Raw genomic sequence first — 16,889 nt, 5'->3', positions numbered from 1 at the left:
CAGAGACCCAGGACTAACCGAGGAGCAACTTTACCTGGTCTGAATTTGAGCTAGACCAACTGAATGAGAATAATCCATACAGGCAAAACTGAGCAACAGCCAGGTACTTGCCAGTGGCAAGTCGCATGTACCAACGGAATTGTATTTATCTCGACCATGATTTGTGATGGTGTATCGAGGCCCCGAGGAAGCCCTACCAGCTGTTGCTGTGGTAGAATTAAATATTATTACATACTTCAAAAGCCTATAAGAGTAAGAACAAATGTAAGACGAGGTATATTAGAGATCGGGGACAAATATAAAAAATTACTAAGAAAGTCGTGATATTACCCACGCGACACAGTAGGTGGCGGCACTCGCCTTTCACACTAGTTTACAGGCAGACATTAGAAGCAAGGAAGAAGAGGGACGTTCACTTCTAGACGAGAGAGCGGCACGAAGACGCGCTTGACTCATCCGAACCGATCGTTTTTTTTCAATTTAGCACGAGAGACTGTGCTTGTCAATTGTGTAAGTTACGTCGTTATGTAGGTGTCTATACTGTGCTTTTATTTCTAAAGATTACATTCTCATTGCCGCAGCTCAGTGCTTACCGTCATGCTTACACTAAAGCTAGAGGCCTAGCTAGCATATAGTTATAGTTAGCTAAGATCGACATTTTGCGGAGCTTTGTTTCCTCGGCAAGTGTGTTAGCAATACTCACCACCTTCACTAATTACGTTAGCCACGTTAAATTGCACACGACGTCACAGTAGTTTAAAATTATATATGTTTAGTGACTCAAACATTTAGTTTGGAATGAAGTGCTGGCATTGTTAATGGCGTCAAGCTTGCTATGCCTGTTCGTTTGCGTGACGTTGCTGCATTGGGTAAATAGCTCAGCTGGGTGGCGCTGATCTTACGTAAATATGTACCTGAATGCATTCTTGGTGGATTTTACTACGTAGGTGGCCAATTTGGTAGCCTACGTGTCACGTAATTTACTGCTACGAGTCAATTACGTGACTGCTCCGAAATAACACAGAACCCTGTACATACAACAAACCTGTTTGTGAACAACGCATTTATGCATTTAAAAAAAACCCAAAAACATTTGGACGTTGCCTTGCTACACATGAACCAAAATAGGTGCACATGGTGCACACAGTCTTTGTGTGTGGACGTATTGCCTTGAGTCTAGCATTTCTTATTCTCATTTAACTGAGGGTGCAATTCCTACTTTTGCACCCTCGTTGAGCCGGGACTGGTTAACGCCATTAAAAGAACAGTTAAGTGGTAACAACAGTATGCAACTGCATGACCACCAAAAACATTTTTGCATGGTGTGTACAGGATTCGTCTGCTGGCGTCACTGAGCCATATCAGAAATAATGCTTACCAAGTTGCTGTAAATCTTGAGGACCCATACAAGTGCTCAGAATTTACATCACTGACAACCATTTCTGAATTCATGCAAGTGTCCTAATTTCAAAATGCACCTCTTCTACCTCCCTTGGTCCTCTTGGTTTAAGCTAATTTTTTTTCACTATCAAAATCCACAGTCTGAAGATCAGCTTGTAGCCAATGAATCATGGTGAAACACTGGACTTTTTGTGGAGTCATTTGTGAATCTTTTCTGGTGGTGCATTTAGTTGTAAGTTTGACAGTTGCACTGAATTGTCTATGACAATGTTTTTGTCACTTCAAGGTGAAAGACAGTTTTGGCCACATGATGGGACATAAATGCTCCCAAATATAATGAATAGGATCTCTGATGGGAAGACAATTACACTTTCTAGGTAACAGCTGTTAGTCTATACTCTATCCATTTGCGCCAGAGTATACAGAAGAGGAAATGTTGCTGAGGCGAGCAGAGCGTGACAGGGAAAGGGCAAGAAGAGGGGACATGCCACTATTGGATTAACCAGAACACCAGCCTCTGGAACAAACAGACTGCAGCAGCGGTGTAGACTGCCAAACAATGCAATCCACAACATTGTTTTTCTGCCATGAATGGGATATTTTGGACTCGCTGTTAGAGGACTTAGAGCAAGGTGGCGATACAGTAGCTGAGCCTTTATCAGTGATGATGTCCCGATTTGAGCGATCTCCTGCAAATGTGCAGTAAAGTTGATGGAGTTGTGCATTTCTTTTTACTGGTATGTTTTTGTCAGAAACGTGGTGTGCTCCATGGAGCAGAGACTTCAGATCAGAACTACATGTAGGCGGGGGTTCTATCCTACTCTTCAGTCCAGCACCTAACCGCATCGGAGAATATGTTTTACCATAAAAGTTAGTTGTAGGATAGAACATTGTTTTGTGAGCAAAGTCATAAAAAGGCAGACATGTTTGTGAGCGAAGTATTGTCCTTGCTGTGTAATAGCTCTGTTCCTATTGAAGAACTGCCTCCTTTCAAGTCAAAGTCAAGCAAATCAAGACCTAATTTATGGTGGATCTACAAGGCTCCCCTCGCTTCCAGAGGCTACTCCAAATGCATTCAAAAAATTCATGTGCCAAGTTCAACCCTGGTGTTATTGATCACTTCTTAATCGAATAAATGGAAATCCTTGGTGGTAAACTTGGACCTACAGTTGTGATGCGCAACATCTGGATGCAGCGTTAAAGTTGGGGAAGGATCATGAATGTGAAATTCTGGCTATGGGGATTCCTTTTTGGACTGCTGCATTCTGGGAGGTGACACATTTTCAGTATTAGCCTTCAGACTTTATCAGCTATGGTGTATTGAATCACTGGCCTTCATATTTCATTTGGAAGATGAATATTTGTAAACCAGTTAAGCAAGTTGTGGTTCTCAGATTAACCTGCTTAAATTGAATTATATATGATGAATAACAATAATTAACCTATGGTGTGATTGGCTAAAATACTTGATTGATGTAGGACAATGGGTAAATAATTGTGCCAGATGGACTGTGTTGCCGTTTTATATTTTGACTTGCTGTCATATTGTCCTTTTTAAGCGACATCCGACTGCATTGAAAATCTGATTATGATTAGTTAATGTGTGGTAAAGGGATGCGTCTTGGGTAAAACTTGATTGAAATTTGCTTGGAATTTGCTTTAAAAGTGGTGTGTAGTGAATATTTTACTCTAGCTACCATTTCAACAAAGGGCAGATGCTTAACGTTAATATTGTGTGTTGGGACTTTAAACCCTTGAGCATGAGCTTGAATTATGTTTATCTCACAAATGTGATTCTCATTTGAAAGCGCCTGTTGTGGACATTGACTGTTACGGTGTCCCTTGTCTCTGATGTCCTTTTGTCTCACATTGCTATTCCAATTCAGTGGTTACATTGGAATGCCAGGAAACTGAGCGCTCAGCTGGAGCAGCTCTGCAGTAATGCTATTCTATACCCTTCTGTCTGCAGGTGCTGTTGTTTGTACTTCAGCATGGCGGTCGTCATCCGTTTACAGGGACTAAGGGTCACAGCAGGTTCTGAGGATATTCGCAAGTTCTTCACTGGCCTCAGAATTCCAGATGGAGGGGTGCATATAATTGGTGGCGAGCGAGAGGAAGCTTTCATTATATTTGCTTCTGATGAAGATGCAAGAAGGGCCATGATACGGTCAGGAGGTCACATTAAAGGTGCATCTGTCACATTGCTACTAAGTAGCAAAACAGAGATGGACAATATGCTCGAAAGAAGTACAGTAAATGTAGAGCTAGATCAGAAGAGGCGACTTGAAGAGAATGCAAGACATGCTAGAAGATCTGTGGACCCTGAGATGGGCAGGAGATCAGCTAGCAGATCGGACTACACTCCTCCCCTTCAGCACCAGAGGGCGTCAGACCCTAATGATGACTTTTTGCATGTGTTTCTAAAAGGAATGCCTTTCTCTGTAACTGAAGATGATGTCCGGGACTTTTTCTGTGGTTTACTTGTTGATGAAATGATCTTAATGAAAAATGGATATGGTGCAAAAAATGGGAAAGGTCTTGTCAAATTTGCAACAAGAGAGGATGCAAGTGAAGCCCTGAAGAGGGATAGGCAATACATTGGGTCAAGGTATGTGGAGATTTCCACAACAACGGCAGACGATTGGCATCGGGCTATGGGTAAAGTGTCCATGGATGTCAACAGAGATGACAACTTTGGGAGGGAGAGATCTCCTATTCGCCAGCAGAGGCATCCACATCATGCAAGGTCACAATCACCTTTGGCTCCGCAGCCCATTGCGCCTTCTGATGACCAGTACTGCGTTTTGGTGGAAAATATGTCCTATGGAGTGGACAAAGAACACATAAAGAAACTTTTTCGTAATGCAAAACTTGACGATGACCAGATCCTGTACTTAATTGGCGGTGATGGGAAAAGAACTAGATCTGCATTTGTGCTGTTCAAAAATCTGCGTGACTACTGCGATGCCTTAACTCCTGAAAAAAGGCAGTTTTTGAACCGCTGGATTTACACCCGGCCAGTCTCCCGAGAGAAAATGATCACCCTTCTGGAATCCCAGAGCATAGACACCGTATCTCCTGGAAACTCTGAAATGTTTCACGACAGGCCTCCATCTTACACCAAGGATCCTCATGACACAGAGAATGTGTGTCTTTTTGTGCAGAATCTGCCATTTGACGTACGGAAAGTTGAAATCGCGGACTTCTTCCTTGGGTTTAATATCACAGAGGACAACGTGTTTGTGCTACGTGACCACAAAGGTGCGGGAGTTGGGAAGGTTTTGGTTCTCTTCCGATCTGAAGCAGAGGCTATGAGAGCACTCTCTCTCAATGGGCAAAGGTTTCTGGGGTCGGAAGTCATGCTGAAATGCATATCACGTTCTCAGATGCGGCAGTTGGGTGTTGAGCCGCCACCGGTGCAAGAGCCGGTTGTGCAAGAGCTACCGTCACAAGAGGAGCGATACTCAGGCAGGAGAGGCGAGGCATCCTACGGCCCGGGTAACACAGATTACTCTGACTTTAGGGTTTGTAACGATGGTAATACACCAATGAATAATGCACAGGCTAACTATGGAGGCTCCGACTTTGAACCCTGTGCAGTAGGCCCACATGCTCCACATGACAGAGGTAATCACAGTCATGGTGGCTTTGGTCCCTCAGTGCAGCATTTTGACGGTCCCACCTGTGTTAAGCTACTGAACTTACCATTCCAAATCAGAAGTGAAGAAATCTATGACTTTTGCTATGGATATCGCATTATCCCTGGATCTGTCTCATTGCAGTATGAACCGAGTGGAAAATCTAAAGGCACCGCGACTGCAGTATTTGAGTCCCGTCAGGAGGCTTTAACTGCAGTTGAGGAACTGAGTGGAAGACCAATAGGTCCAAGAAAAATACAGCTAACACTTGTATGAAAGAGACATTGCACTTCGTGGCACACAATACGCCCTCACATTGTAGTTTGGACATGTACATTATATTGATGACAGAAGTTGAGTTAAGGGTAGCATTGGGTCTTTCTTTTCTTCATGGCATGGCTTTATTTTATTGTGTAATACAATACATTTAACTATTTTCTTTTGCTCAATGTATTTGTTGGAAAAAAAAATCGTCTGATTAGATATAGGTTTTGTATGCAATGATTTTGTGAAACTAGATTTTCTCATTTGAATGTTTTTGTTTCATATACGATTTCATCACGTTTGTACGTTGCATTTTACTACATGTGTTTGGTGTGACGTATTTTTATAAAAAAAATGCATACCTTTTCAATTGTCACTTTTCTTCACAGATGTGTTACAGTTTAGACATTTTTTTCTGGTCATGTAAATCTTATTTTGTATAAAGTGCAGGTTAATTGGCAATTAAAATTAATTTGTTATTGATGTTTGTGATTTTCTGTATTCATGAGTTTTAAGTTGTGGTAAACAGTGTGTGTATTTTATAAATACCCATTTCAATAGCAAGACTGGTAAAATGAGAATCACTATGAAGAGAATTCGATGTGTATTGTAAACATTTATCTCACTCCTTCAAAATAATTTAACACAAAGTGATTTGCACACTTGTGGGTTAGATTAGTTAGATTGACTTAATAAACACAAGTCTTATCTTTGGGTGAACAGGAGAGAGAACGGTCATAAACGGAAGAAAATATGATAATGAATCACATGCACAAAATTCTCCAGTGTATTAGTTAAAGGCCATTTGAGTTTTGTTTTCAACATTTTAGCAGTCTGAAAGATCTTTGTGCAAAATGTACAGCCTATCAATCAATCAACTTTATTTATATGGCACTTTTCATACCTTGCAGTAGCACAAAGTGCCTCACAGAAAATAAAAGAAAAACAAAACGAAAAATAAGGAACAAGGAAACACCATGAAAACCCAAACCTCCCACCCCACAAATATACACACAGAGATACACCAAGACATACACACTCACACACATACATACTCGCAGACATTCACACCCACACACACAAACATACACACATCCACCCACATACACTAGCTGTTGCTGAGGAGACATGGCTGGGCACCGAGATCTGAGGTGAGGAAGAAGCTACCTTTGGGGGCCGTGCACACCGAGAGGAAACATGGTCCATGACTGCAGGGGGCGCCGCCACAGGGACCACCCCAGCCCATGCAGACAGAAGTTGCATATAAACATTTCAACATACAAATATATATTGCAATTAACTGCTGTGGCGATTTTTTAATGATTTATCATTTTAAATATCGTCAAAGGTGACTTCAAAAATGTCTCCCTCACTATGATGGTAGAGAAGTAAAAAATGGAGCTTTGTAGAAAAAAAAAAAAATGTATTTTTCAAATTTGATTTATCTTTTATTAATTCAGGAGAACATTCACAATTATCTTATTTAAGATTTATTATGTTCCCTAATAAGCATGTTAACTCAGAAAAATCGTCTTATCAGTGAAACAGTGCAATAAAAATATGTTACTTAACATAAAGTAATTCCAGTATGTTTATGTGCCATCCAAGAGTGTTAAGTACATTTTGATGATTGCTGGGACAATATTATGAATTGCAATTATTTTTTATTTAGATAATCATATTATTGCCCCATGCCTGACACAGTGACATGGTGAGTAAAGTTTGATATGTTACCTTTCTAAGACAGCCACAATATTTCTAATTTGCAATATCAAATACGAGCCAGAAGTGCTGTGTGTGTTTTTTGTGAAGATTTTAAGTATACTTCCGCTACGGTCTGATCATATCGAGTTTAGGCTTTTACTTACTAACGAAGATTTTATTTTGAAAGTTTTTAACCGGAAATAACGACTTTGCCTTCACTAGTATCACTACCACCGGGCGGTGATGTGAGCAGCACTGCAAGCAGAAAACCACGCCAAGCGAACTTTTTAGGACTACAGGTGAATAATTTAAATTAAACGTCTCCTTAAAGTGAAATTACTTGACTCCAACTTGTAATGCTACGGCATAAGTTATACTGACATTAGTGCTTTTTAGAAATACGATTTCGCAGAGTTTGAAACTTAAGCGTTGTCCAAGTTTCGTTTGTCATCGCTTAACGTTAACTTACGTTAAAAGTATGTCTCGTTAAATTGTAATACGAGCTCATGTTCGGTCGTTAGTGTCGACCGTTACATAAATGGGCTCTTAAACGTTGAACGGAGCCACTAATGGCAGCCTGAGCCGCGTTGCCATGCAGTCCATGTCTGTGTCTGCCGTGAACCGCTGTGACTGGCAACAACCATTTTCCACCTGTTTTCCACCGTTGCTTCTTTCACTCGCCGGTAAGGTTGAGCTCTAAAAAGCGACTTTCTGACAACTTGTGTTCACAGATATATTAACGTATTGTTAATATAACCTTCTTAAGCGAATTAACTATTTTATATCGATTCTCTTGAATGGACGTTAGCTGTTATGCTACAATCAACCAGACCCGTCCCTGCTCAGTGAGCACCTGCTCAGTGCCAAAGGTGTTTGGCACCAAAGGTGTTTTTCCTCCTGGTATTTATTCTTAATAATTTAGCCCACAAATGCTATCAAATTATGTAGATGCTTATGATTAAATTCTTATTTAACAATCATAAAGTTTCCACCCCATTACACAACTCTTAGTAACCCCCTATACATTTTTTTTTAGACACCTGTGAGTGGGAGTTTTATTATTCCAGACATGCAGCTGGTGGCTGTGACCCACTGCAATGAACCATTAAAGCCTGTGGTAATGCAGCACTACTTGGTGTAAATGTGATGAGCACTCCTTGTAGAGTTTACTAGATTTAAAGCACGTTTGAACCTCACTGGCACCAGAATGGAGATATCGAGGAGGAGAGTCCTCCAGAAACACCTGGAGCCTGCGAGACCCCTGCGCCGCAGCATCCACGTTGACATTGACTTTGACATTGGTAAGCAGTTGACCAAATATATAGGAATATCAAAGGTGTCCTTATATATTGGCATGCTCATATGACAATTTCATCCCTTTATTTAGAGCCCAACATAAATGCCACATGTGCTCAGGCACTAGTGCAGGAAGAGGAGCAACAGGTAAGAAATGCCAATGAAGACAGTAGTTTAGAGTTACAACCTACCAGTATTTTCATTATCAAGTTGTTGATTATTTTTCAATTAACCACCTGTAGCAAATCATAACATTTGGGACTTTGCAGCCAGTATTAGGCTTTTTGATTGATGAATGACAACTAAATATATTATCAAAATTGTTGCCAATTTACTTGGGTTGTCTAATTTTCAGCTTTGATATATTTAGTCTCACTGATTCACACTTTTTCTTCCATTTAAATAAAAAAAAAAACAATTAACCAAACAATTTGCCTGTTAAACAGACAGTATACACAAAGCTACATTTTCTAAAATGATTCTAATGTTGCGCTTGATAGACAACTATTGGCATAGAGCAGTTCTGCAGGATCATCAACCTCCAAAAGCAGAAAGAAGGTAAGACACAGTGTTTTAAACTATTAAAATGTATGAATATCGCTCATTTGGAAACTGGGCAATTTTATTATAATGCTTGTGTTTGTGTGTACGTGTTTGCTTTAAGCAGTTAACCTTTTAACAGATGTGTCTATATTGTCATAGGCAGAATATCTTACTCCAGAGATTTTTTAATTGGTCTGGCAAATTGTCCTGAAGCCAAGAAGAAGCCGGACTTCTTGCCAGAGCACCCCATAGTCCTGATGGTGGCAGTAAGTTGGTTGTTGGTATTCGGTTTTATGGTGGAATTGACTAAATAATAATTGTGCTGCCTGGATCGAATTCTGTTTGTATACTATCCTACAGAGAGAGGTTGGACAGCTAAGGCGTCATGAAATGAGATGCAATGGGGGAAAAGAAAACATGTGAGTTTAAGTTAAGCCTTTTTGATACTAAATTATATATTTTAGATTATGATTTGAATTGAATACCTATTATTATTATTGTTGTTGTTGTTGTTGTTGTTGTTGTTGTTGTTGTTGTTGTTATTATTATCACTATTATTATTATTTGAAACTATAAAAAAAACGATAGGTTTGCTGTATATTAACTGTATGCTTTATTATTGATGTTGGGTTCAAAGTGGTATCTAGGCTTGGGTGGTATCTGTCTTTTCACATCTTCCTCACATCATAACGCTGCACTGCTAAATTCACAGCTATAGCTTCACTGATCATTTAAAATTCCCCTCCTCTCTCTGTCTCCCTCGAACACACCCAGTGGGTACCAATGGCACCTCAGCGGGCTGAACTGAGCACACTGGCAGTTAAAAAAATTATATGATTATAAACGAAGGATTAAGAAGTCTGAGCTCAGCTGCAACTAGCACTACAATACATCACATCAATACAGCATCACAGAAAGCACAGTGTCTGTATTCATGACGGTGTTGAACATCTTACCCTCTGGGATTCTCAAATCCCAGGTATACCGTACTACCGCCCAAGCCTAGTGGTGCCTTAATAAGATTTAAAGTAGAAACATTTCAGTATTTAAAAAACCAATTGTCAATATTTTTTCCTGTTTTTAGGGAGGCAGAAAGGCTTCACTCGCCTTAAGAAATTTGCACTGGTGTTCACTACCCCAAAGAGTGTTTCTGTTTTTCTGTGCTTGTTGCTTTTCTTGGTGATTTTAATTTAATTTGTTTAATTTTGCATGTTTATTATTTGAGTATTGCATTTTGGTTTCCATTCTTTTGCTGTGTAAGATTTTGACTGGAGTGAAGTATTAGCATTTTGTAAAAAAAAAAAAAAAAGTAAGTGTTTTAAACATAAGACAGTAATGGCTTCTTGTCAGCTCTGGTGGTAATGTTTCGTTTAAAGACTCATTAACATGTCTCACTTAACTTGTTGACTTCTTTATAAAGGAATGGTTGGCTCAACAGTTTTGTGTGTTGACATTTCTTTCTCACATGATTAAAACACAAAGCTGCAATAAGTGTATTTTATATTGACAGTGTGCGTCATGTGAAAGCTATTGCTCTTAAAAACACAGAAACATAACGCAGCTCTGCGATTCCTCAGTTCTATGGAGATGGTGTTTTTGTTCTCTGCCCACTACTCTGCTCACATCCTCATTTGCAGCGTCAGCTGTCAGCTGTTTGAAGCAAAAGCACTCTAATATACCTGTACTCCACCTGCACCAAATGGCCAAATGAACATTTTCCCTCAGAGGCTGTTGAAGACCGAAACACAGCTGAACATTGGGCTAAAATCAATCTGGTGGATATATTGTCAGTTGGATGTACACACAGACAGCTGTTTGCTAACACACTTGCAATGAATAAATGCAGCTCTAATTGTGCAGCATCAAATGTTGTATTCTTTCATAAACAGTCCAATATGGCTTCTCTTGATAAGAATACATGAATAAACATTTCCTAGATGTCTCGCATAACACTCGACATCACTACAAATAATTTCCCACATGATCAAACTTTCACCTTTGATGCATCCAATGAGAGGGAGATAAATATTCTGCATATATTTCAAATATATGCAGAATATTTATCTTTGTGGTGGATTTGAGACTAAATATAATCATCAAACTATAATCAGAGCGTTTTATGTGTTCACGCTGGATGTAGGTGAACGTGCTCCGCGTCCTATCAATGGCCCGTGACGTCACCTCATTGCGAGCTGGGGGGCTCACGTCGTGGCGTCGACCACTTGTTCAGAGAGCGATACTAATTTGTGAGAAACGGAGGAACCGACGGCCGACCAGCAACGAACCAAAGGTAAACGTCTATGCTGTTTCAGTATTGTGGGTTTGTCGTTGTCGCATCCCAAAGATGGAGCTTCATCTCCCCGCTGTGAGCGACGCAGTGCTGCTGTGATTGAGAATCCACGCGGGGCTTCTCTTCATAAGAAAAAGTATCTAATCGTGTTGAAGTTATCGCGATTTCTCGCCACGTGTGAGATAAAGCATTCTCTCCCAGTTTGTAAATCGTAACGCTTCACTTTCGCGTCATTCAACAAGTTTGACACAGCTTTTTCTTTTCAGGAAAATGAATCCAGACAACAACAAGTGGACCACAGGCGGCAGGTGAGGAGTTCCGCTGAGTTAACGTTTCTGTAGACCATACCAACTATAGGTGTGACGGGACAGACACGTTTTCTTAGCAGTTCTAGATTTAATGTTTGCCATACTAACTACCTTAGCTACGAGGCACAGAGAAACTTATCGTCCAGTTCCAACGAAATTGTACATGTCAGTACTTAATTCGGCCTATAGGGTGCATTGTTTACAATTGATTGCTTTTACAATTATTTACAACAGTTGAACATATAATCATATAATGAGGCAGGTGGTGTTACTGCTCCTTCTCCACTATTTCTCACTGAATACATTCTTTACACCCTTTAACAAGTATAGTAGTTCTGTGTGTGTCTACACAAATGTGTTTAATTCATTAATCCATTTCTAACAATGAAGATAGATGAAAGTCTCTAAGTAGAGAGGCGATCGTCCTATCAACGCTTTGATTGATTGCCAATATGCGATGCCATCGCCGGGGAGGAGGGGTAATAATGTAATTATTGTTTCATTAGGTTTAGTAGGGAATAGCAGTAGTATAATTTTGTGTTATTGAGATTATAGAAATGTAATTTTTGGTTCTGTTTCTGGGAATCCCACCATGCGGTTCATGAGGGGTACTCCAATCCAAATTAATTGTCCATCCATTATTTGTTGATGGGGGGGCAATTTAGAGTCATCACTAAACTGCATGTGGACTGTGACAGTGTACCTGGAGAGAACCCCACACAGAAGGACCTGATGGGACACCTACATGCAGCCTGCTGGCTTGATCAGACCGTGACCTTCAGCAAGCAGTGTGGCGGTTCGCAGCGATAGATTCAGTAGAGGGTGTAGTTGTATAAGTACAGGGGGAGCCCTCTACCAGGGGGGCCCTGTCGATCCTACGCCGCTCGTTGAAGAGGGTGTAGAATGGTGAATGGAGTGTGCTGCCTTATATACTGTGGGGTCTGCACTTATTTGGGTAGGCACATCTTGAATAGATAGCTATGGTGAACTCATCATTAAAAACTGAAGGTATTTGCACGAATAGATCACGTCTTTATATTTAGTTGAACTGACCTGGGATATAGATACCTACATGTCCGATTTGTTTAGCCACTTAATGAAGTGAAACGAAATGGTAAAGCATTCTGATTATAAAGCTAGAACTGACACCTTTTATAATCTGTTATCCCCCCAAAGCCCTGTTTTTGTGCACAACCCACACCTGGATACAATGAAAGCTGACATCCTTTACCACTTCGGCTTAGGAACTGGAACACACAACCTACCAGCTATGTTTGGTGATGTCAAAGTACATTTTTTTTTTTACATTCATTAATTAATTACTCTATAATCATCTTTATTTATATTCTGTAAATATTCTATGATAATATAATATATTTTGTGTGTTTTCTTTCAGTTTGTGTGTGTCGGGGGCAGTCCTTGGAGAATGAAGTCATTCACTGAGTACATTGCTGCTGAGCTCAGGATGGAAGACCCCAAATCAGAGTACCCGAACATCTGTGCAGGAACGGACCGCTACGCTATGTACAAAGTTGGCCCTGTGCTGTCTGTCAGTGTATGTAAGACATAACATACACATAGCAGTCAACCGAATGATATGCGTCTTTAGTGTTCTTCTGTTTGAAAACACAGATAGATAATGATGTGTGACTTGTCTGTGCTTTATTTTGCAGCATGGGATGGGCATCCCATCTATCGCTATAATGTTGCATGAGCTAATAAAACTCCTCCATCACGCTCATTGCACAGGTGTTACAATTGTACGCATTGGAACATCTGGTGGAATAGGTAAGCTTATTATTTGCTGAATGTCTGATAAAACATCTCATAAGTCATGTGTTGCATTAATAAGAAATAAATACTGCTAACCTCCCTGTGATTACTGTAATAGATTAAGTAATGTTGATGAAATTACTTGATTCCCTGTGAGGGTCAAATTACCTTGAGTTAGTGTGTCCGTACAGTAAATGACGCTGGAGTACCTGGCATTCTCACCTTTCTTAGTTTTACCACAAGAGGGAGCCCAAAGTCCCTTAGATTTTCGAGCAGTGTCATCCAATATGGCTATTTGTGTATTGTTGCTATTAGCCCATGAGGTCAGTTTCAGAATAAGAGAAAACTGGTGTTTACCAGGCACAGCAGCGTGCTATTGCTTTCAACTTGTCAATCTGTGTGTATGTGTGTCATCATGGCAAAATGTGGTCCTGGAGAGCTAGCAGGAACTACCACAGAGGTGGTTTTGAGTTTTGGGTGTTTATATGTCTGTCTGTCTGTCTGTCTGTGAACAGATGCTCTCAACGAGATAGCATCACAACCGTGCAGGATGCAGTTACAAACTTTACAGGTGTGTAAGTAGGATCAGAAGGAATTTGGAACATGGGTGTGGTCCAAGCCAGGGCCCCCGGTGCGGTTTGGCTGGTGGGACCCCATTGCAAGATGGTCTCTAGTTTTTTTTTAAAGTGAGTTATTCATATTCATTCTGATGGGTACCAACCTTTATTTGTGTTTCTCAATATGTCATGGACCATTGGTTGTTGGTCTCTGATATATCTTTGACTGCCACATACTGTATATTATTTTGAGGCTATAGTGTGATTTGATTCGAGCACCTTTGACTACGACAACTGTACCACTGAGTTACAAACTCAACTAAAAACACGTTAAATTAAACCATTTAGAATAAAAAGGGTTTAAGAATTTCTTCTGTTTTTATTTGAAAACAGACATGATTTTTTAACATGTATTAAAATACCTTAATTGAAGTGTACTTTAAGACTGGAAATCACTGCTTAACCATTTTTGACGTACAGGGCTTGAGCCTGGCACAGTTGTTGTCACGAAGCAGTCGATGGACACCACCTTCCTGCCCAAGTTTGAGCAGGTGATCCTGGGGAGGACGGTGGTGCGCAATACTGATCTGGACCCGAGCCTGGCAGAGGAGCTGCTGCAGTGCAGCAAGGAGCTAAACCAGTTCGATACGGTGATAGGCAACACCATGTGTACACTGGATTTCTATGAAGGTATCATCTCTGATGTATTGATATGTTGATCCCTTTTTTCGCCAACGTGTTCAGTGTTTCAGTTAATGTTCACCTTCTGCCATCTTTTCTGTCCGTCTCCTCCTTCTGGTGAATCGCTGAGGTCAAGCCCGTTTGGATGGTGCTTTCTGCTCCTACACTGAGAAGGACAAACGGGACTACCTCAGTAGAGCCAGAGAAGAAGGAATCTGCAATATTGAAATGGAGTCGTCTGTTTTTGCAGCCATGTGCAAGCTGAGTGGTCTGCGTGGTAAGAAATGACAACACCAGTATGACGTGAATGTTGTCTTTACATCCCGTCAAATTTCTAACATTTATTTCTTTTTGGGCAAAGCGGCTGTGGTTTGTGTGATATTACTGGATCGGCTTAACGGGGATCAGCTGAACGTCTCCCAAGAGGTCCTTCACAGTTACCAACAACGTCCTCAGATTCTGGTTGGCTCCTACATTAAGAAGCAGTTGATGGGCAGAGTTGTACATATCTAAGTGCAACAGTTATGATGTTGGTATGCGAGCATGCATCAAAATCTCTTGAAAACAGGGTGCAATGCAATGACATAGCTTTAAACATTTTTTTTGTATACATTCTTTCCTTCAATAGCCATAATTTTAATACCTCCATAATAATCGATTAATTATTTATATTATGTACTGACTTGTATTTATCTTTTTATACAGTGGCCCTGAGAGCTCAACTTAATTATGAAAACACATTAAAATGAAAAAATCATCTTCACCAATTTGACCACACACTAAAACGTCACCATGACGATGCACTAAAACGTCACTTTGACGACCCATGGAACATTTAGAAATAGCGCTGCAGATAAAGGCAACTGTTTCCAGAGAACAGTAAAAAGTGATGCACACACTGATGGATAGCAAAGACAATCAAGGTAAGAAACACCATTCGGCTATTCATGAAAACAAACGGGTATAGACTGTATGGACTTGATAATTATCTTCATAGAGTCACATACTCATTGGGATTCATGTTGATGAATATGAGGGGACAGGGACAATCTCTTCATTTCACTGTAACAAGAATAACAAATAAATAGAACAGTAAATAAAGCAAACTGTCAATAAACAAATTGTCAATAACAATACAACTTAAATAAATATGACATGTCTGAAAAGGAGTAGGAAGAATACAATTATATAGTCCTCTTCTCCATAACTCAAACAATTAACTCAATATTTATTATATACACCTTTGTGACTGAAGGTTTATATTCCTTTTTAATTTAAATTCCAACCTTGGTAATGATGTAATATTTTTCACCCAGTTGTCCACATGTATGATAAGATAATCCATTATGAGTCCCAGGGCGGGGACGTTTGCACGGTTACAGCAGCAAAGTAGATAACCAGAAGCATCCGTTTAAAACGCCGTGTGCATCACATTTAACTCTCCCCTGGTAACAGTTTCTGTTGTGTTATGAGCTTTTTGCAGTGCTATTTCCAAGTCAAATTGATGTTTTAGTGCTCCACCTGTGTTTTGGTGACGATGTTTTTTCATTCCATTCGTTATTTCATTTTCAGGGCCACCGTATCTTTTATCATTATTTATTGGACTGATTTCAGTGTCTTAATACATGTATTTATTAAGGTGCTATTTCAACTAAACTTAAATGTTATGTAGCAACATAGTCGTCAAATATGTCTTATTTAATGCTGCCGCCGTTTAAATACAACATGTTAAGTTCCTCATCCATAAAACCTGAATCACTTCATGGCTTTCGGTAAATATGCTTAAAATGGTGCTGGAACAAAATTACCTCAAACTGTCATTTTAGAAGTGTTTAGTAGTGTGTGAAAACAAAACAAAAAACGATACTGATAAAGATAAATCTGTGTCCTATGATGGCATTGGATGTGATATCAGCATATCGGCTTCTGTAAGGTTTCTAGAACTAAAAACTGCAACAAAATGTCTATTTTGTTTTGACACTAATAAATCCTGATGCAGTGAAGTTGTTTTTATGTTTTGGGTTATATGAGTAGAGCGGGTTCACAACAACCTACTGCTTTTTCTCTGAAGCACTGAAGCAGAAGGTTTGATGCAGTATGACCAACATCCACTGCAGACTATTTTCTAAAAATAGCAGGGAACTTCTTTAAGATGATCTCTACTGAAACGTTAATTTTAAACTATCAAATTAGAAATGTCTCATTATAATAAGAGATTATACATTTAATAAGAACTGCCGACTATTTCACCAAAAGAAAAAAATCTGTGATGGAGATGAGTTTGCCTTTTTTTTAGGGCAATCTAGATCCGCCCAGTTCTTCACTGAAAACTTCATTGGAGGGCCTGCTCCCTCCATGGGCCCCCTCATCCCACGGCCCCCAGTGCAACCATTCTGTCTGCACTGTCTATGTTTACGGCCCTGTTTCTTCTCCT

The 16,889-nt window shown here is 39.9% G+C and overlaps 3 protein-coding genes across 4 annotated transcripts; all 3 read left to right on the top strand.

Annotated features, from left to right (window-relative positions):
- Nucleotides 1-368: 368 nt before the first annotated feature.
- rbm12bb (RNA binding motif protein 12Bb) lies at nt 369-5,792 on the top strand. The gene is made up of 2 exons (XM_084026160.1): nt 369-510; nt 3,371-5,792. The coding sequence occupies exon 2, from the start codon at nt 3,393-3,395 to the stop codon at nt 5,313-5,315; it is 1,923 nt and encodes a 640-aa protein (XP_083882286.1). The 5' UTR covers nt 369-510; nt 3,371-3,392; the 3' UTR covers nt 5,316-5,792.
- Nucleotides 5,793-8,214: 2,422 nt separating this feature from the next.
- Nucleotides 8,215-9,852, top strand: gra (granulito; the record flags this gene model as incomplete). Its single annotated transcript, XM_084027416.1, has 5 exons — nt 8,215-8,308; nt 8,395-8,450; nt 8,804-8,861; nt 9,006-9,112; nt 9,826-9,852. The coding sequence occupies 5 exons, from the start codon at nt 8,215-8,217 to the stop codon at nt 9,850-9,852; spliced, it is 342 nt and encodes a 113-aa protein (XP_083883542.1).
- Nucleotides 9,491-16,438, top strand: upp1 (uridine phosphorylase 1). Of its 2 annotated transcripts, XM_084026851.1 has the most exons (9): nt 9,491-10,621; nt 10,987-11,136; nt 11,403-11,444; nt 12,621-12,732; nt 12,841-12,999; nt 13,118-13,232; nt 14,255-14,464; nt 14,586-14,732; nt 14,817-16,438. In XM_084026851.1, exons 3-9 carry the CDS (start codon nt 11,407-11,409, stop codon nt 14,966-14,968), a joined length of 933 nt encoding a protein of 310 aa, XP_083882977.1. In that variant the 5' UTR covers nt 9,491-10,621; nt 10,987-11,136; nt 11,403-11,406; the 3' UTR covers nt 14,969-16,438. The 2 variants fall into 2 exon arrangements, with proteins under 2 accessions (XP_083882977.1, XP_083882976.1); XM_084026850.1 differs by lacking the exons at nt 9,491-10,621; nt 10,987-11,136; nt 11,403-11,444 and having other exon boundaries at nt 12,215-12,732.
- Nucleotides 16,439-16,889: the final 451 nt, after the last annotated feature.

The sequence above is a fragment of the Eutrigla gurnardus genome, assembly GCF_963514095.1.
Source record: "Eutrigla gurnardus genome assembly, chromosome: 14".
In the NCBI taxonomy this organism is placed as follows: Eukaryota; Metazoa; Chordata; class Actinopteri; order Perciformes; family Triglidae; genus Eutrigla; species Eutrigla gurnardus.
Note: the sequence above shows the minus strand (reverse complement) of the source record. Positions and strands in the feature narration are given on the sequence as shown.